The sequence below is a fragment of the Trichoplusia ni genome, chromosome 11 (genome assembly GCF_003590095.1).
Source record: "Trichoplusia ni isolate ovarian cell line Hi5 chromosome 11, tn1, whole genome shotgun sequence".
NCBI classification, from domain to species: Eukaryota; Metazoa; Arthropoda; class Insecta; order Lepidoptera; family Noctuidae; genus Trichoplusia; species Trichoplusia ni.
Window position 1 is genome coordinate 6,624,977 of NC_039488.1, and position 20,679 is coordinate 6,645,655.

At 34.3% G+C, this 20,679-nt stretch overlaps 2 protein-coding genes across 3 annotated transcripts in view; one reads left to right on the forward strand and one right to left on the reverse strand.

The window, feature by feature from the left end:
* LOC113498681 (serine/threonine-protein kinase BRSK1) overlaps positions 1–4,165 on the forward strand; it is a 36,118-nt gene extending 31,953 nt beyond the window's left edge. For both annotated transcript variants that reach the window (XM_026878794.1, XM_026878795.1), the window contains 5 exons: positions 720–851; positions 1,377–1,501; positions 1,964–2,023; positions 2,614–2,698; positions 3,673–4,165. In XM_026878794.1, the coding sequence (XP_026734595.1) occupies positions 720–851; positions 1,377–1,501; positions 1,964–2,023; positions 2,614–2,698; positions 3,673–3,857 (587 nt within the window). In that variant the 3' untranslated portion in view covers positions 3,858–4,165. The remainder of the gene's footprint in view (positions 1–719; positions 852–1,376; positions 1,502–1,963; positions 2,024–2,613; positions 2,699–3,672) is intronic.
* A 10,294-nt stretch (positions 4,166–14,459) lies between these two features.
* The window catches only part of LOC113498686, a 165,398-nt gene continuing 159,178 nt past the window's right edge, over positions 14,460–20,679 (reverse strand). The window contains exons 10-16 of the mRNA XM_026878801.1: positions 20,479–20,588; positions 19,717–19,853; positions 19,070–19,168; positions 17,779–17,907; positions 16,798–16,917; positions 16,198–16,311; positions 14,460–14,723 (exon numbers count right to left, since the gene is read on the reverse strand). Of these exons, the coding sequence (XP_026734602.1) occupies positions 14,626–14,723; positions 16,198–16,311; positions 16,798–16,917; positions 17,779–17,907; positions 19,070–19,168; positions 19,717–19,853; positions 20,479–20,588 (807 nt within the window). The 3' untranslated portion in view covers positions 14,460–14,625. The remainder of the gene's footprint in view (positions 14,724–16,197; positions 16,312–16,797; positions 16,918–17,778; positions 17,908–19,069; positions 19,169–19,716; positions 19,854–20,478; positions 20,589–20,679) is intronic.

The window sequence follows — 20,679 nt, forward strand, 5'->3', positions numbered from 1 at the left end:
GTTATCTGACGATTGCAAAATCGGGCCTAAATGTAATAAAAATAAAATCAAGCTCAATGATTAGACAGCATAAGTGTCTTAGCTGGGATAGAGGCATGGAACAAATCAATATTAAATTAACAGTTTTACATATTTTCTTTAAAGTTATTATCTATATTAAATTCTCTTCAGTTACATACAGGGCCGGATTTAGGGGTTCAGAGGCCTCAGAGTAACAAAGAAGTGGAGGCCCCCTTGCCCCGAAATATTTTCCAAATAAAATGAACAATTTTGTAGTTAAGGTAAAAGCAAAAAAAAAAATCTAAGGCAAAGATGTTTACTAGGTTTACTAGTTGAAATTTAAAAGATTTTTTTTCCGACGTCTCTATTGTGAAGGCCCCGAGGTTTTCGCCCCGGTTGTTTTCCCTAAATCCGTCCCTGGTTACATGTAAAAAGATCTTTTAGGCGACTACATTGATTGTTGTTGCCTATTATTGTGGTGTCTATACTCAATACTCAATTATTTATTGCGTTCCATAATCTACATCAAGGTCTTAAAATCTAATAATACAGAGCCATTATGGACCCTGTCGGGCACAGCAATATCTTAGGAGAGAGGAAGCAGTAACAAATAGCCTTATATATAATAGTACATATGCCTATCTAAAATTTGATTTTATCTTTTTATGTATTAAATTAATAAATGCACTTTATAATTTATGATATGGTGGTATGGCCAGGCAACATCCGGCGCTTCCGGCGCGTGTGCGAGGTGGTCCAGTCGGCGGTGTGTCGCGCGCCGGGCGCCGGCCGCGCGCCCGCGCTGCACCCGCCCTCGCCGCGCGCCACGCGCAGGAACATACACCCGCACGGTCAGTAACGCTGGGACTGTACGGGGGGTCAGGCTGACATGTCGAAATCACCTCATCCAAAGAAAATTTTATATCCGCTGACTTGAGAATTATTTATGTCACTTTGATAAAGGGGTATTTACTGCAGTGCTATGTGTATAATCACTCGTGTGGTAGTGCACTTGCAATTCTATTGACACACGTTTTGTCAGACACTGCAGTTATCGCGATTTACAATACTTTACTACTGTTTTATTACATTACTACCGTTTACAATACTTACAAATCTTTCCTACAACTAGCTATTTCTTCCTTTGTCTCCCGCTTGCTATGGAGGGAAGTGGAATATCTTTTTAGAAAACGGAGGAGTAACGTTTTCTATTTCTGTTTAATTTCCCTGGGACACACCGAACTTAAGTGTTTCGGTAGTTTTCGTTGGTTCATTGTAGATCCTGGCTTACGGGAGTTGCAATGACGGACATGTGTGGCGGGTTAATTCCTTACTTTGTTGTTTGTTTGTTTTAACCCCCATTTTCCTGATTACAGCGGCTGGTGAGATCCCAGACAGTCCGGAGACTCCTCACCAGCAGTCAGACCACGACAGCGACTCCTCAGTCTTCGATACCGTCAAGAGTCCCACCAGCCACACTTCTATAGATCAACTCGATCAGGTAGTTTGCAAAGAAAGGAATTTCCATGTCAATATTTAGTGATTTCATGTGGATTTTTGGTTTTTGGACCACGAAAGAGCTCTCTTCATTATTTGTCTCTTTCCGAAGTTAAACTTTTGCAGTTGTGGAAATCAGACAACACAATACAGGTCATAGAGTGACATGACTGCACGGATAGCCAAGCGGTTGCGGTCACTACGCTAAAACCACTGTCGCGAGTTCGATCCCCACGTAGGACAAGCATTTGTGTGATCCACGGATGCTTGTTCCTAGTCCGCGTGTCATTGTGACTTAAATGATTATGAAACACCAAGCGACACAAGGATAAAATTCCTTAACATGGGATTCGTTTTTTTTATTAAAAACATCCTCTTTTACAACTATTTTTTTTGGTAAAATTACTCCCACATCATCCTAGCCAAGGGATTTTAGGTAAAAATAATCACAAATTATTATTTTCAGAATGGCACACATCCCTTGGGGTCCAGTTCATCGGTAACCAGCGGCTCCAGTGGATACAAAGTAAATATTTGTACTTATTTAATACTTTTAATATTAATTAATGTCTATCTAATTAAGTTAGATGGAGAAGATTGATTGTTAGTAGACGTGCCAGCACATAGCGACTCTAGACAGAGGGACCGCATTTCAATTGCAATCCAACTGCAGATTGCAGTTCAAGTGCACTTTGAATGCAGTTGACTTGACTGCAATAAAACCAAACATGCAGCCCGATTTTACGCCAAATGCACTTGAACTGCAATTTGCAGTTGGATTGCAATGGATATTCAATTCAATTCATTCAATTCAATGCGGTCATTGAATTGAGCCACTGTCTTGAACCTTAGGTTAGTTTAATGTAATCAGATTTTTTTCAATAAATCAGTCAATAATTTATTCACAAGAATATAGTGATACATAGATAGATAGTCATTCTTAACATTCTACCATTATAATGGTGTTTAAATTTTAAAATTTAAAATCAAATTAATTTTGGAAATCTGTCCCGACTAGTTTCGAGGTCTTAACATATTTGCTTTCTTAGATACCTACTCTATTATAATAACAGCTAGTATGGTAATGTATAATATAATCACGGAGTCCCCCCCCAGCAAGGGGGCCGCGGGCGGCGCGCCGCCGAGCCCGCCTCCGCCTCGCTCGACCACGAGATCATGAGCTGCGGCCGCGACCTGCCCGGTAAGTACCACACAGCTGCTCCTGGACATACCACACTACACATGATACTCTGTAAACTATAGTAAATTATTCATTATTAAATGATGTCACGGTTTACTCACGCGACCTTTCTCGTTCGACTCGCTCGCCCGCCGCGTCTGCTCATGATTAAGGACTCCGGTTGGGTCCGAAACTAGTCGGGCTACCCCGATAAATACGCGTGAGTAAACCGTTACATCACTTAATAATAGTAAATTTGGTGGTAAAGTTTAGATGGACCTATCGAAAGAGTAAAATTTAGTACCTACTAGGCAGTTTATCCAGAAAATCCTACTACTTCCTAAGGTGCTGGTTTTCTGGATAGGCACTCTTATAGTTTTCAAGGCAAAATAAAAAAGAGAGGTTCAGGTCTTGGGGTAAACTTGGTGAATTTTACTGATAACTTAAATCATTATTCATGACATTAGTGAAAATGACTACCTATAAGATAAGACAGACATTTTCTCAACAACTTCGTAGTAAATAATCTAATCCTGTCGCCTAGGTTTCATAAAAATTAAAGATTCATTCACAAAATAATACATCCGGGCTTATTACGGACCCTGTCTGGCATAGCAAAAGTCATTCTGGAATCAAAAGTATTAATTTTCTCAGAAGCCTTGAAAGCTTGCTATACTCCGCTTTATTTGTTAGCCAGTAGGAGACTTTGAAACAAATTAACTTACCTAATTATTGTTAACACGAAGAATAGCTACAATACGAACCAAAAAAATCTGTTGACGCTTTTATTGACACCACGCTCTAGATTCGACCCTGGTGCAAACAATATTACCATGCAATCTGCATTTAGATGCAGTTTTCACAACTCCCATCAGTCGCGTGTAACATCAGCATGTCTAAAATCTCACCAACACCCTACACACTTCCAGCACTATCCCAAAATAACTAACAAGCCCTCCCTTTTCATAGTATCACCTTTCAAAATCACTCCACAGGGACTCACACGAAACGATCTTCCTCCGAATGCCGAGAGGCCACCTCCTCCCCACGACGAGGTCTGGAATCCCGGGATAACTCCATCAAGGACGAACTCCGAAGGAACAACTCTTTGCGGGAAAATCGCCGGGATCTGCTACAACGGGATCGGGATATCGCAACGCCTGCAACATCTATGGCGTGAAAGTAAAATTTGTGAGGTCCTGAAAGATTTGACGGGGGATAATGAAAGATACTAAAAGATTTTAGACAAATTTTGACAGTTTTATTCAGTGACCAAGTCCCTCTTGCCAAATGATATTCTTGAATCAATCAATATCAATCATCTGATGATTAATTCTTTTCTTACACAAAAACGATAGTGCTGATAAGTATAACTAGTCCCGTAGGCATTTTGGTCGAAGGATAATTTTGTGTGTTTCATTGAATACCAAATAAAAACCGGAAATGGGACTAGCCTAACTAAAAAAACTGCCGATTTCAAAAAATCTTGCGAATAAACCCCATTAAATAAATAAGTAGGTATTATGCTTGTTTTAGTTAAATAAAAAAAGTCCTAGTAGGAGAAATAACAAGATTTACTAATATCACATTGGGAAAAGAGAAATCTTTGAAAACAAAAACAAAGCTACTTTAGAAAATTAAACTTTTTTTGTTTTTCCTTCTCATATCATTCAGTAACCCCCGTCAATATATTTAACAAAATTTATGTATTTAGTGTTCTATAAATTGTTGATTTGTCTTAAAAACAGAGGTAGATAACTTTCGTGGTTAATTTGACAGTTTTGTAGTGACATTTTGAGGTGTGGTAGTGAGACCGGTGGGATTGGTGATGTGTGGATTGTGATTGTAAAGTGTCACCGAAACCATCAAACTGTTTGACATCAAAATGTAGATCGTTTGTGGCTAAACAAAGTCTATGTGGCTCGTCTCATACTATGGATTGTCTCACACTATATTTGTCTGATGTCGATTTGGTTTTGAGACAAAAAATAAGTACGTGTTTAATTTGATTTGAGCGTTATAAGTATAATTAAATTGAATAAATCATCACCATCATTGCCTTTTCCCAACAAAGTTCCAGTCTAACCGGATTTAGCTAAGTACCAGTGTTTTACAAGGAGCGACTGCCTATCTGACCTCCTCAACCCAGTTACCTGGGCAACACGATACCCCTTAGTTAGACTGGTTGTCAGACTTACCTACTAGTTTCTAACTACTCGTAATGACTGTCTAAAATTTGTACAAATCAGCCGGGATCCATAATGTGATATCCACGGGCTGACCTTATCAAGTGTAGCTTAACCTACCAGCAGTTATAGCTTAGCCACGAACTCCTCTAAATTGGATTATAAATGATTGATGGATAAATTTAATTATCAATCAGGTGTTTTTTTTGTCTTTGTCACGCAAAAGTTGTCTACCTATTTTTTAAATATTGTGTACATTGATTGTACAGACGGCTTATTTGAATAAAACGTGTACAAATGTTTAGTGAATGCATTCTGTCTTTACGATTTTGAATTTTCTTTTCAGGATTACGAAAATTAAAAAAAGTTTTTTAGCTAAAAAATATTAAGATACTTTTTAGTGTTTTTTTTTATCAATTCATTATGTAAATAAAAAAATCTTCACTTGATCGTAAGGACAGAAAATGTTTTTAAAGTGCACAACGTTTGTAAAAGACTAAAAAAAATTGTGGACTGTACTTCCAAATTGTAAAAAAAATTAAAATGTTATTAAATATTAACACCAAAGCTTGCCATACTGACACGTTTTTGCAAAATCTAAAAAAAACCACATAATTTCGCGTTTTACCAACAAAAAATGTGTTTAACGGTGTTTAAAAAGAAGCGTTTCGAAAAAATATTTTGTTTTAATGTATATTATATAAATATTTAGATTTAATAATGTATTGTTCGCGTGATTGTGATTTACAATATAAAAAAAAGATTTTAAATTAATTTGGTTACAATTTTTTTCTGTGGCATGGGAAATGTAAAAAAAATGAAAAAAGCAACCATTCAAAATAATTATATTTTGATTGGTAAACCACCAAATGTATACAAAACCAGGTTGTAACAAAAAAAAAACCCAAAATAGTAAATTTTAGAAGAAAATAGTAGAATTTGGATTAGTCACGATTTAAAATGCCATGACATGAAATAAGTAGAAAAAAGATCCGTTTTTATAAATATACATATAGCTGTATTTAGTAAGCTTAATGTATGTATTTATTAATTTTAATTAAATAAAAAAAAACTTATATAAAAATAAAGAAACCGGCCATGTACTTTTTAAATTGTTAAAGAAAATGCTACCCAGATGTACTGAAGTTATGCTAAATTAGTTTAAGATAAGATGTATGCTGTATTTTTGCAAAAAAAAGGTATTTTATGTAAATGTCTACCCTACTTACTGCCACGAACGCTTTTCATAATAGCTCTAGACTTGCACTATTGCCTAAAAAATATTTTTAATCATTCATTTCATTTTCGCAAATTGTAAATATTAATATTTGTTTTTTTTTCACCGGTTTGTAATATATATGTGTATGCGAAATAATTCGTGAAATACTTTGAAACGACTTGTGAAAATACAAGAATATTTCTTTTTTTTGTATTTTTTTTTTTAATAAAAATGTTTATTCATTAAAAAATATTATATTTATGCAAAGTTACGTAACTGATTTTTTTTTAACAGAGGAATCAGAATGCTCTCTGCTTTTTAATATTAATTTGATATGGACTAATAATTGTGTCAAGAAAATATTATCAAAACGCACATTTTGTAGTTGATATAGAACCCAGATTAAAACAATAAAATATGTGTGAAATGTATATTTATTATGTATTTGAAATGAGTTAAAAAAAACAGTTTCTTTTTAACTAATTTTGTTTAACAAAACTGCTGTCAGTTCATACCTTTCTTTCGGATTTCACGTCTTTTATTTAATCCTGTCAAAATTATTTCATGTAAAGCCATTCCGAGTAGTGATAATAATATAAAAAATAACAAAAAGTAAAAAATGTTTTACGATTTTTGTTGTGTTTAAAATAATTTTATTTATTTCGAATGAATCATAATTATCATTAAAATATTGTATGTAGATAGGTAATTTGTATATTTATTGTATTAAGTGCTTTTTTGTAAAAAATAAACATTTAAAACATGCCTTTGGCGCGTATTGCGGAAAAAATGGCGTAAAATTGCAGTTACAATTTTTTATACTTTTTAGTTTGTTATTTTCATGGGGTTTGTATTGAAGATTGTAACTGTTGTTATTTGTAACCTGTTTTGTATTATTGCTAGTTTATTTCTAGTCATTTTGTGACTGTCTAGTCCCACTTAGTCTATTAGTGTATTATTTGTTAATTAGATTACCGAGAATGATATTCACTCCGCATCAACAACGTAATGGAAAGCTGGAAAATGTTTTATGACATTCATTTTTTGAAACCTGATATTCAAAACAAAGTCACCTTGACATTCGTAGCAAATGTAAAATTTGTTGCAACGATGTGTGTACATTCGTAGCGGAGCTAATTTGACTTTCGTAGCAAAACAAAAGCTTGTATTTTTTTATATTGACAGTGTTTTTTTTATAATTTAAAGTTTATTTAAATGTCATACTCATTGTTTTAATTGCAATGAATGTCATTCTTGCTAATACTTATCCTAAGGTGCTTATTTTGTTGAAACCACATAAAATATATCAGAGGGCTGATTGGTGCAGTTGTTGGGGAGAGATGGCGATACCTACTTTGGTATGTCCTTTGGTCTTATTAGTAAAAGTTGCTATCGTTAAGGTAAACCAAGATCTATACAAAGATATGTATTTTATGTGGTAAAACTTGACCATAAATAACTTGTTTTTTCTTTGTATTTATTAAGTATTATAATTATTTATTATGTTTGTTCATGTATTATAATTAGTAATGAACTGAATTGTTTTCGATCAAGTTTAAATTTTGTCGTATTTTTGTGTTGTAGAGTAAAATCATAATTATGCTTGGGCGAAACCTGATTTTGACATATCATGAGAAATCATAAAATTTTTGAACAAACATCTATTAATGAATTAAGTGAGATGATTTGTATCATACAATATCATTCAACATTGCCTGGAATAGAAAAATAAAAAATTTAATTTTCCAATTATTCAAAAAAATACATAAAAAACTTTTTTTTTTAATAAAATGCCTCCATTAATACTCATAATAAACGTATCATTAAAAAATATTCGTATATTTTAAAGAAAAAAAGCGAAAATAATTTTGTACTCGGCTACTTTTTTAAGAGATATTAAAATCAAATCTGTCTGTTATAAAGGTTAATATAAATAAAATAAATACAATTCTGTCTAATTTGTGTGTTTGTGTAACTCTGTAAAATACTTAATAATTAATATATCTATTAAAATATTCTTCTTTGATCTCGAGCGTTTATTGCAGAGGGTCAAGTTATGATGGTCCTATGTAATATTTGTTCGTAAGACCAAACTTGAGAGAACTCGCTGTACATTATTAGAAGTATATATACTATGCTACGCTATATCCATACTGTAACTTGCTTAAGAAACTTATTGGTTAACATTGAACAAAATAATAAACTTGAAAATAATGACGTGTTTTATTTCTAATCAGATGCCTGTGATTTCGTAGCAACGTAATATTTGCAGCAAAGATGACCTTAATTGCGAAGAAAATCTGAATTTTGGAGCGACGCTGATTATAACTTGAAATTCGTAGCATATTGGGAATTTGTAGCTTTTTCTTTCAAAGCAATACCGACGTCATATTTGTAGCGATTCGTAGCAAAGTGAAAATTCGTAGCAACTTTGAATCATAGAAACTCAGAAGCGTCAGCTTCATTTAGGCAGTACCTTAATTCAAAAACCGTAGGAGACTTTCATATCGAATTTAACATTCTTAGCAATATCGTCATTTTCGTAGCAAATTAGAAAATACGAGGCAACTTCATATTCACACTAGTTCTACATACGGAGAAAAAATTAAATTCGCAGTCAAACTGGACTTGCATTTGGGATTGGGCATTTGATTGTAACTGACACATTCGAAGCAATTTGAAGATCGTAGAAATACCAACACGACATTCGTAGCAAGTTGTGCAATCCTTAGCAATTACTTGATATTCGTAGCAACGCTACGATTTGGAAATACGTAGCAATGTCATTTTGGTAAAATTGTGATAGAGACAGATCTGGTGACTACTTGCGCGGATCCAAATATTATTTCTACTGAGAAGAAACGGCCAGAACCACCATATAATTAATTAGTAGGTAAAAAATAAAACTCGCAATTATTTTTCAAATATATTTCAGTAATCAAAATATAATAATAGGCTTATACATTAATAGTTACAAATCGTATTTTGTGGCCAAATAGAAATCAAAATTGAGATGCCACAAAATAAAACGCTTATTACAAAGAAAAAATCGTATCACAAAAAATATAGCCGAAAAAAAAATATGTACACGCATTATTATATTGATAGCATACTTTTTTTTACATAAACTGGTGCGATATTCACAAAGTGACTTCAATCTTAATTTAATACAATAAATAAAATAAAAGCACTTAAGACTATGTGATTTTAATTTTTTAACATTTGAGTGCATTCAACACGTTTTTTTTTTAACAAATCCTTAAAAAAAAACTTTTTTTTTTTCGATAAAAATGTTCTTGTTTATATTTTTTATACTATTTATTATCTCCGGTTTTTTTTGTAAATTAATACTTAAGTCCTGTAGTTTCTGTGAATGCGGATAACTTGGTCGTATACACATTGGCGACTAGTCGCAAAGTTTTTTGTGTGGACTATTGAAATTACTATTTTTTGAGGTTATAGAGCATTTTTCTACCATTTTTCTATTGGACACTTATTGTTTAACAATTCCTTGATATCTTTGCTGTTTAGAGGTCAATATGCAAACGTTATTCCGTAAATTATCGGGCTACATATTTACAATAATCATCTGGGCTACTTTATAATCTTTGTTCAAGTATTAGGCAAGCATAGACATTTGTCTGAGTATCACAAATCATAAAATTTCATGTCAACTAAAAGCGTACAGGAACTTGATTATATTTACATTAATTAGGCCCTGTATACACGGACGACACTGCGAATTATACACGATTTTTAGTATATCCTTTCAATTTGACAAAAAATTGCAAGTTGTATCGTCAATTTTTTTTTAGTCATAGGCATATTAGTGTTTTTTAGCCAATGGCTTTTGGCTTTTAATACAAGTCAGTAGGTATGCCGCAGTTGACTAATAAAGTTTTTAATTATAAAAAACAGGGTATCCCGTGTACATAGGTATTACAATACTTAATTTATTTTTTTATCACATAATAAATAAAAATCAACTATGTCATATGAGCAAATGTATATTTTTATATCTACTGTTGGTCATTATGATTTTTTTTTGCATCAGAAGCTAAATTATAGGGAAAAATTAAATGGAGCCATTTTTCCAAGTCATTATTACAATAAAAAAGGTAGAAATACTACACAATATACCTTCAATATTAAAAGGGGCTTTTGCCCAACACTGGGACAACTGTAGGCTCAAGTAAATGCATCATAAATCGCCTCTTATTGTACTTTAAAAATGAATATCATGATTTAAGAAAACCTTAAAGAAAGCTACCGATTTTAATTGTATTTATGAAAATATCGAAGCATAAGAAAATGCTAAATGACTCCATTTTACAAAACAAACTTATTAAAATTAAATTAAGTATAAAAGTACATATAAACGCAGGTAAAAAGAACTCTGTACAGTCTGAAAACCAGTCTAACCAAGGGCTATCGTGTTGCCCAGGTTGACAACTGGGTTGAGGAGGTCAGATAGGCAGTCGCTCCTTGTAAAACACTGGTACTTAGCTGAAACCGGTTAGACTGGTAGCCGACCCCAACATAGTTGGGAAAAGGCTAGGCCAATGAAAAAGAACTCTGTACAAGCAACTATTTGGCCAATTAGGCCATATATTGTCATTTGAAAAACGGTGACGGAAAACATAGTGAGGAAACCAGTACATTCGAGAATGTTTCAAGTGTGTGTTGCGTCACGTCAGAGGTCTACGGGCGGTTTAAACTCTGACACCAAGGTCCCCATTCTGCTAATTTCCAATTATTGTGTTGGCAAAATGTTTAAGAGAATTGGAATAGTTTGAAATTTAATCCAATTGCCATTCATTCATCGGCCATTGTTAATATGTAGCAGAATCGGGGCCCTGGTTGTACATCAACCATACGAAAGAATATCATGATATTGGTTTATCAAATGTCATTTTGCTGTCATTTTAAATCATTAGGAGGTCTTTTTACCTGCGTTAGACTATAAGGCGTCAAATATTAGTACGAAATAAGAGGTCTAGGGAATTTTAATTGATTGAGATCAATTGATATAAAGCTGCCTTTGAGTTATTTAATTGGCACGGATTTTTTTGAGTTTTTTTTTAAAGTATATGTTAAGGTGTTGAATATTGGTAGATAAAGACTGGGGATTTGAAAACTATGTATGTATTTTTTGTCATCTGGATAAGCGAGTGCTTAAGGTCATCATACCAAACCCACTGTGCGCGAAATGTCTCGGGTTTCATTCCCGAGGTGGATAAGCATTTATGTTATAAACGAATGCCTGTTCTGTGATGATACATTTGTGCATCTGACTTGAATGTTTGTGAAACCTTGCGATACAAGGATTAAATTATAAAAACTAGTGCGTGAGTAATTAAAAAAAAACTAATTCCAGTTGTGTTTCATCCATACAGGGAAAAACCTAAAGGGTTACTTTTTTGCAGATCGGTGAACAGAAAAATATATAGTCATTTTTAAAAAACTTCTCACTTTCGCCTGTTTCTACGAACTACTCTCTCCAAAAATGTAAAAGCAGTAGATTAATATATTTTTGCAATGTTACATTCGTTTCAAAGAGAATTGTAAAAGGATTTGGAGGTCTTTGCCCAACAGTGGGATACAGTAGTCATGATAAAAAAACAAAACAAAATTAATACCCTCTTATTCCGTACTTCAGCAGCTATTTCACAAAACAGAGCACAATTAAACATGGACGTTTCAAACTCATCATAATCGGCTGAGCATAGATTACCTACATTTAATTCTATCTAACTTAAACTTATTATAATCTGTATATTTCATCGATTTTTTCTATTACTGAAAATAAATTCAATATTATTAAGAACAGGAGATAGATTTGTCAGACTATTCTCAAAAAAAATAATAATTATGTTAAAAGTAAAAAATGTGACTGGTTATATAAATAATAATTGATGAAGTGATTGATATTATGATTCCCGCTAATTGTTAATACGGTGGCCATTTTGGTTAAATAAATTGTCAGTACTTTTCACCTGACGTCATCATGATCTTTAAAGCGACAAATTTCTAGCAGTTAAGCATTTTTCTAGAATAATATGGCCTTCTCAATTATTTAATTGATTTCTTTCACAATCAACACTTATTCAAATAGCTATTACTGGGTATTGGGTGTCTAGATAATGTAACATCGCTTTATAAAACTTCAAATGTATGTGAATGACATTCCTCTTCGACAAGTGACGTGACTTTGACTTGTCAGTTCAATACATTTGAGTGATTCGTCAGCGTTAGCGCTTGGAGTAATATGACTTTCAAGTTTTTTTTAAAAATGATACTGAAATTTTCCAATTCAAAAAAACTATCTGTGAACCAATTATTTTTCTAAATCAATCAAAATTTACAAACTTTCGCGTTTATAATATCAATAGGATGACTAACTGACTGTCAATTTCTTAATCGTGTTTCTAAATTCGCCATATTGCATTGGAAAATAGCTGCCGTAGTGCAGTGTCTGGAAAGTCATTGGAGACGGAATAGTAAGTGACGTCACACGCTAGTAAACAGTTTTTTTTGTAGCAACTACCTTATTGATATTTGACATCTATAGTCTGTAGGTTATAAGTATGTTTTTTCGTTGTAGTTTTTTTTTCATTTATTTTCAATAATAGAAAAATTATGATTTTTTTATGTGTTATGTTTATTGGCATACAATGTATACTTTAAAAGCGTTTTTTTCTATATTTATATCATAGATATTGTACAAAAGCCGTTCATATCTGCGACAAAAAAGTCGTGAATTTCTGCGATTTTTGAGCAATAGGTCTTATTCGCGAGTTTTCTACGCGAAAGAAGCTTTTTAACGATCAAATTAATCTGCAGCGATTCGTCGCATTTTTCGCGTCTACAGCAAAATAAACAGTTTCATTGGCGTTTCTAAATCCAATAAAACTTAAGACTAAAAATCGTGCGATTAGTCGCAAGAAAAAGTCGAGGATTTTTGTCGCAAATATGGCGCCGGCCACTTTATATACTACCTAAGTATGTTAAAAATAAAAATATCCAAATTATCTTTCCCAGTCATTGGATAGAACATTTTCAATACGGAGTTTATCATATTTTTCATTATTTTATTTTTATGAAAAATAATTTTACGACACTACTTTTTGAGGTCTTCATTATATGTAAAATAACCTCAAAGTGTCAAAAAGGGTTCTTATACCATTCCTGTGCAAAGATTATACCATAAATTACATAAGTAACAATATTTTTTTTATTTTTATTTAAAAATCGTCATATCTCTGTATTCCAACTTTATACCATTTTTATATACATATTCAATCACGTTGCTTCGTTTCAATTTAACATTGTTTAGTTCCAACCTAACCTACTATAGCATGCAGTAAATTATTTTACAGAATACAGGAAAACAAAAATATTGTACAAAAAAATATATAAAATTAAATCAACAACCGAAATTTCCAAAAAAAAAACAACTCCATAAAATAATTTACTACACATGGCAACATTAAGCACTTTTGACAGTTCAGTTTCAGTGTTGCCACGTTTTAACCGTTAATTCCTACTAAAAAGCTGCCGCGACGCTCTCAAACTCTTGGTACTTTCCGGTACTTTCTCTACCACTGGTACTAAAGTGTCCTTAGCCGAAAACTTGCACATATCACAATAAAAGCAACATTAACTATCGCTAAACGTTAGCAGTTGGGTTTGGATATTTTCTTCAAAAAAAATCGTGTAAAATAGCTGAATTCCGTTCAAATCGGTCTAGCAGTTATTGATACTTTTAGATTGGTAACACATAGATAAACAAAATTACTAATTTAATAATAAAATTCAAATCATTGGTGGCAAAATCGGCAAAGATAGCATATTTTTTTTCTGTATTTTAAAAATGAACGTGAGATAAAATAATAGTCTATGTATCCTAGCAACAACATAGGTTACGCTGGCGCTGGTAAACAAGACGGTCTTTAATAAACTATCTGAAATGGCGGGAATAGGTCTGTCTAGTTGATTTCTAGACCATCCAGAAAATTAAAACTTAGGAAGAACACTCAGAGTCAAAAATAAAAGATTAAATTGAATGAAAATTTTGACTAAAAACTGCTGGAAAGCTTTTCACTCTCTCAAGAAATAAAATGTAGTTACTCTTTTTGTTTGAGTATAAATAGATTTACTCCGATTTTAGTTTCAAATAAGTTTAAAATAATAATTCTCTGAATTCAATATTCTTATTAAATTTGCAAATAATTAATATACCCGATGCCGTTTTCAAGTCATAAAAAAATTACTGATGATTAAATATACTAAAAAACCATGATTCAATGCCGTTTTAAACTAAAACCAAATATATTAAAGAAACCGATTCTCAAATAATTAAAAAAACTGAGTTATATTTAAAATTGCAACTAATCTTTATGATTAAATAAAGGAAATAACTGATAAATAATTTAAATGACCGTTTAAATTTCAAACAGCTGTCTATAAAGTATCAAGAACCGTTCCCCGGTTGGCCCCTAGACCGCCTGCCGTCCAAACCCGGGCCTGCCTCACGCGCGGTATCACCGGCGGGCCGCCAGCAGCGCCGCCAGCAGCAACACCCAGCCCGGGACCAGACGGACTGACAGGCTGTTGTACTTGCTACTCTGCTCACATGTACCTGGGAAAGTAAAGAATAGATTTCAAAAATACCTATATAAAACAGTTTTTTTAATGTCATTCTTTTCAAATTTTATCAAAATCGGTCGAGCCGTTTTTATAGTTGTAAATTGCATTGTCATCGAGTTTACAGCTGCACCGAAAATTTCAGCCTGCTTGCTTATCGGGAAGTGCCTCAAAATTGAGTTGTTAAAATCCAGCCGAAACACAAACAAACAAGAAAATGAGTGTACTGGGTACCGGGTAGGTAGCGAGCTCCTGGAAATAGGATTAGAATGACATTATTTGTATTCTCTTACGCATTTTTTCGAATGAAATGGAACATGGAACGGTACAATCAAGGTCAATACAATAAATTTTCAATTTCTGTATTGGCATAATGCTTAAGAGAATAGGAATAATTTCAAATTTAATCCAATTGCCATTCATTCATCGGCCGCTGTAAACAGCATAATTGCATGCTGGCAATTTTCAAATCTTAAACAAGTGAACCGATTTCGATGAGATTTTTCTTGAATTTTATACATATTTATTTTTACTTTGTATATAGACAATACTAGCTTTTGCCCGCGACTTCGTTCGCGTGGAACAGTGACTTCCGGCAGATTTTTGGTTTTACTCACATAGTTCCCGATCTCGCGGGATTTTTGAGAAGTTCCCGCTCCCGCAGGATTTTTGGGATAAAAACTATCCTATGTCCTTTCTCGAGTTCCAACCACGACGGTACCGAAGCGCTCGGCCGATACCCAACCAAATGCGTGTAACGAAACCATAGTGCGATCTATTTCGATCCCAACGCCATCTATCGACCATAGTGACAACTCGGATTATTTATCTATACTCCGTTCGGGCATTTTCTTTGTACTAAAAGTAGTATTATATTTTTTATATATTATTTTATTATTTTTTTCATACCTTTTTACTATTTATTTACTTTTTTCCGATGAATTAAAACAACATGAACCGAACTCGTGTAACGATCGACACCATTGCGCGTAGTACTAATAGAATTATCTATATTCCGTTAGAGCATTTTCTTTGTAGTAAAACTTTTATTATATTAATATTATTTTTTTTACACCTTTTTACTGTTTATTTACATTTTTCTGATGGATTTTCCGATGAATTAAAACAATAACATGACCCGAACACGTGTAATGACACCATTGCGCGATTAACGCCATCTATCTACGGAGCATAGGAACAGCTCGACATTTGACCAATAGATGGCACTATTATATAGTATGTCCGTAATAAATTTTATTTTTTATTTTTATTTTTTGTAATAAAAACTATCCTATGTCCTTTCTCAAGTTTCAAACTATGTCTGTACCAAATTTCACACAAATCGGTTCAGTAGTTTAGGCGTGAAGAAAAGACAGACAGACAGACAGAAAGACAGACAGACAGATAGACAGAGTTACTTTCGCATTTATAATATTAGTTTGGATTACTAATAACATAGTATAGGTTACCATTGATAGTGAGGTTGTAGGCCTTATCCCCGGCGACCCCGGGCGTGACAGCGCGGTCACACGAGCGCGACACGGCCGACACCGACAGGTACTGTACTGCGGAACCCGACGAGACTGCGAACATATTGTACAGGGTTATAGTCAATAACGTGAGGCAAGTGCTTGGCACAAGCTAAAAATGTTCTTTTTATCTTTAAAATTGAGTTGATAATGGCGCTAGAGGTACAGTTTTTTATTTGCAAGAATAGTCGTATATCTTAAGAGCGCTGTTTAAGGTTCAAGTGTGGAGTTGAGTTTTACTTAAATGTACTTCGAATAGTACGGAGAATGATGATGAGAGATTTAAAAAAAAAAACGACACTTGCACTGCGGAATTTAAGCATTGTGTCTCTGGTTATTTCGTCTACATTTAAATCACATGCACAGACCCATCAGACTCAGGAGAAGCTCGTTTGTCTTAGACGGGGATCAAACCCACGACACTTCGCTTAACTTTAGCGTGGTGACCTCAATCACTCGGCTATCCGTCAATTATAATCTGAGTTTTCTTTCCGATCCATAGTAGAAATGTTCCTATAGAGTAAGACATGTGGTACATACCGTTCCTGAGGTAGGTGGTGTAGAGGAAGCAGAGCGCGTGCGTGAGGCCCCCCCCCCGCGCCGGCGCCGCCACCACCAGCCCCAGCTGACCCTCGCGCCAGCCGCCCAGGCAGCTGTACACTGCGAGGGGGGAACGGAAGGGTATCATCAGTGAGTTTAGGCAGATACAAATAGATCTCAATACTCAATACTTAATTGCTTCCATAATGTAGTTACAGGTGATAATTTTAGGTACAATGATCAATTATGGACCCCGTAGGGCACAGCATTGGCAGGAGAGGGGAAGAGCTCTGTTTTATACTTTATTAGTTATTTTTTTCGGTTTTTATACGAAACTTTGTATGCATATCTATAAATAAATACCTCAATTCTTATGATAGTAATTTATAGAGACAAAGACGATGTCGTTACGTCAGTTAGGTTAGGCAAATCCAAATGAACTTTAACAACTTATGTCAAGTATGACGATTTATACAATGAGTCATCATCATTAAAACCTTTTCCCAACTTTGTTGGTGTCGCCTTCAGTCTAACAGGATTCAGCTAAGTACCAGTGTTTTACAAGGAGCGACTGCCTATCTGACCTCCTCAACCCAGTTACCTGGGCAACACGATACCCCTTAGTTAGACTGGTTGTCAGACTTTCTCACTTTTGACTAAATGCTTAATGCTAACATGAAGGAAGTATGAACGAACTGTTGTGTTAAACTTTCAACGCTCTTGGGGAATAGAATGAGTCAAAACATAGAGTGAATACATAACACTCGAATTCATTTCCATATTCTTAAGCTCGGAGGGACTTTAAAAAAATATTCATTTTGTCAAGACTTCCATTAAATTAGGAAGCCATGAGAAAACAAGAAGTCAAGAAATACTCTACTTCATTTCTTTCTTTAATCATTCCAATGAATATATTTTATCTCACTCCCAGTTTAACCCGATCCCTCCTGCCGTCCTAAGAGTGTGTCAGCCAGGACCTACCAGTGCTGGTGCATGCAGATTGGAACTCAATGGTGTCCTGCGAGGCTCCGCAGCCGATGCTGGCGCTGTCATACTGCCCCATCACACACTCCACAGGGTTCTCTGCTATCTCTTCACCTGTAGTCTCATCTAGAAAGGTTTAAAGGGCAAATTTACTCAATCCTACTACTATTATAAAGGCGAAAGTTTGTAAGTATGGATGTATGGATGTTTGTTACTCTTTCACGTAAAAACTACTGAATGGATTTGAATGAAACTTTACCACAATATAGCTTATACATCAGAATAACACATAGGCTACAATTTTTGAGGTTTCTAATGTGAGGTCGTAAAAAAACTCATTTTTTGCGCTTACATTGCAAACGCTGTCTGAATCCTACAAGATAGATAGAAGGCAGATAGATAAATAGATAGATAGAAGGCAGGTATAAATCATAACTTATATCTTCTAACCACGCGGACGAAGTCGCGGGCAACAGCTAGTACTCTATATTTTTATTGCACTCCATATGTAGAACAGGTGTTACATAATATAAGTATAGTACACTATGGACCCTGTAGGGCACGGCAATGTAGAAGAGAGGACGATGCTAATTTAATTGAATGATATAAAAAAAGTTTGTGAATATATTAGTTATAGTCTTGTAAAATATTGTATCAAATTTTGATCTATACTAATATATAAAGCTGAAGAGTTTGCTTGTTTGTTTGTTTGAACGCGCTAATCTCAGGAACTACTCCTTGAAATAGAAAAAATATTTTTGTGTTCAATAGATTATTCATCGAGGAAGGTTTTAGGCTATAAACCATCACGCTGAGACTAATAGGAGCGAAGATACAATGGAAAATGTGGATAAAACAGGGTAGATATAAATCATAGCTTATATCTTCTAACCACGCGGACGAAGTCGCGGGCTATAGCTAGTTAAAAATAAAATCTGTGAAGTGTGAACCTAAAGAAATCTATTTTAAATGATAAACGCGAATGTTTGTATGTATGCATGTTTGACAATCTTAAGTTAACGAGTTTAGACGAAACTTGGTACACAGATAGTTTTTAACCTGGATTAGTACATTTTATGTTCCCGTGGGATCATTTTTGGTGTGGGCCACACGGGCCTCGAATAGAACATTAGATTAAGGACAAATACGTTAAAAAGATCAAAGTATCCTAAGTTTATTTCTATTAATGAAATCATTTGTTCTGTATCTAAGTAGGGTATATCATCACTATAAATTGTCTGTTTTGAATGAGTACATTTCTTTTTTGATTACGTAAATATTTACTTACCAATAGTCAGCTGTTGTCGTCTGCGGCGTCTGTCCGCCAACGAATCAATGACGTTGTATCTTCCCAGCATTGGGCAACGCACTGGGTATAGCGATGTCGCTGTAAAAACATAGAATTTGTTAATATTTTTAGTTACTTTATCATATAATGTAATATACTTTATTATAAATCTGTATTGGTGGAATAAAATTAATATTCGTTAAAAATATTTTTTGTTATATCGCTTGGCCAATTTAAAAGATGAGGATAATGTTTTTTTAGATGTATTAACTGATTCTGATGCTAGGTATTTTGATACTTAATTTATTATTTGGAGGAGAATTTTACATGTTTCAAATTCGTTTTGATATTGAGCATCCCATCCCATAGTTATTTTTTACCACTTGAAATTCTTTATTAGCATTTAGTTGCTTTTGATAGGCTGACTCAGATTTCTATCAGAGAAATACTTTGCGGCAATGTATATGCTTGTAGTTGTCATTCAGCGTTTATGGCATTTGGCGTAGTTGGCATTAGCATTATTCACCATTTGCGAATTTGACATTTTGCAATGTGATGTGTCTATCTGGCAATATGCGTATCTGACGTAGGGCGTAAACCTTAACCAATTTCGATATTATTTAGTACACAAGTATTTCCATACTTACTGATTAGCGTGACATGCTTGGCGAAGGAGTCATGGCTGCATGCATGGTGGGGGGCGTCGTGGAGAGAGGACCCAAGTCGCAGCTCTAGGACTGCGCCCTCGCGACGAGCCAGGACCACGCACACGTGGCCGGATTCACTGGAACACATTATAATATATTAAATGTCTAATAAAACATTGTTTTTTTGTTTTGCCCACGAGATGGCGCTTGTTTATAAGTTTCTAAAAACTGTGTAAACTGTTATGTTGAGTACGTAATTTGATAAATAAATACTACAAAAAATAGACAGCGAAAGAAATGGACCCGAAAGTGTGGAAATTAATGGATTGCTTTGCTCTACAATAAACGTTACATTTTTACATGTGTGCGCATAAATCTTTTTTGTTTAAATTTGTGTGTACACCTGCAAGTGTTACGGAAGGCACGTTAAATTGTGGGTCCCGGCTGTTATTCCTACATCTTTGACAGTCTTTACAGGTAGTCAGAAGCTTGAAAGTCTGACAACCAGTCTAATTAGGGGGTATCGTGTTGCCCAGGTAACTGGGTTGAGGAGGTCAGATAGGCATTTGCTCCTTGGAAAACACTGATACTCAGCTGAAACCGGTTAGACTAGAAGCCAACCCCAACATAGTTGGGAAAAGGCTAGGCCGATGTTGACCTGCAAGTGTATATATACACTGTAGGCAAAAAATGTTAATATGTATATGTATGTAGTTGGTGTGCCTTTAATAAATAAATTTCTTAATAGATGTTAACACTCACCATCCCTGCGTTAGATGCGCGACTAGTTTCACTAGTTTCTTCTCCTTCTGTTCTAGAATTGAGTGGCAGACCAGCCTCTTCTCCTCATACGAACCATCCTGTTTCATAATCTGAAGAATAAAATGTCAAGTTAATGTAATCAATCCGAAATAATCACTGTATGGCATTGAAAAAGAGTAACCATGGAGTTTCTTGCTCGTT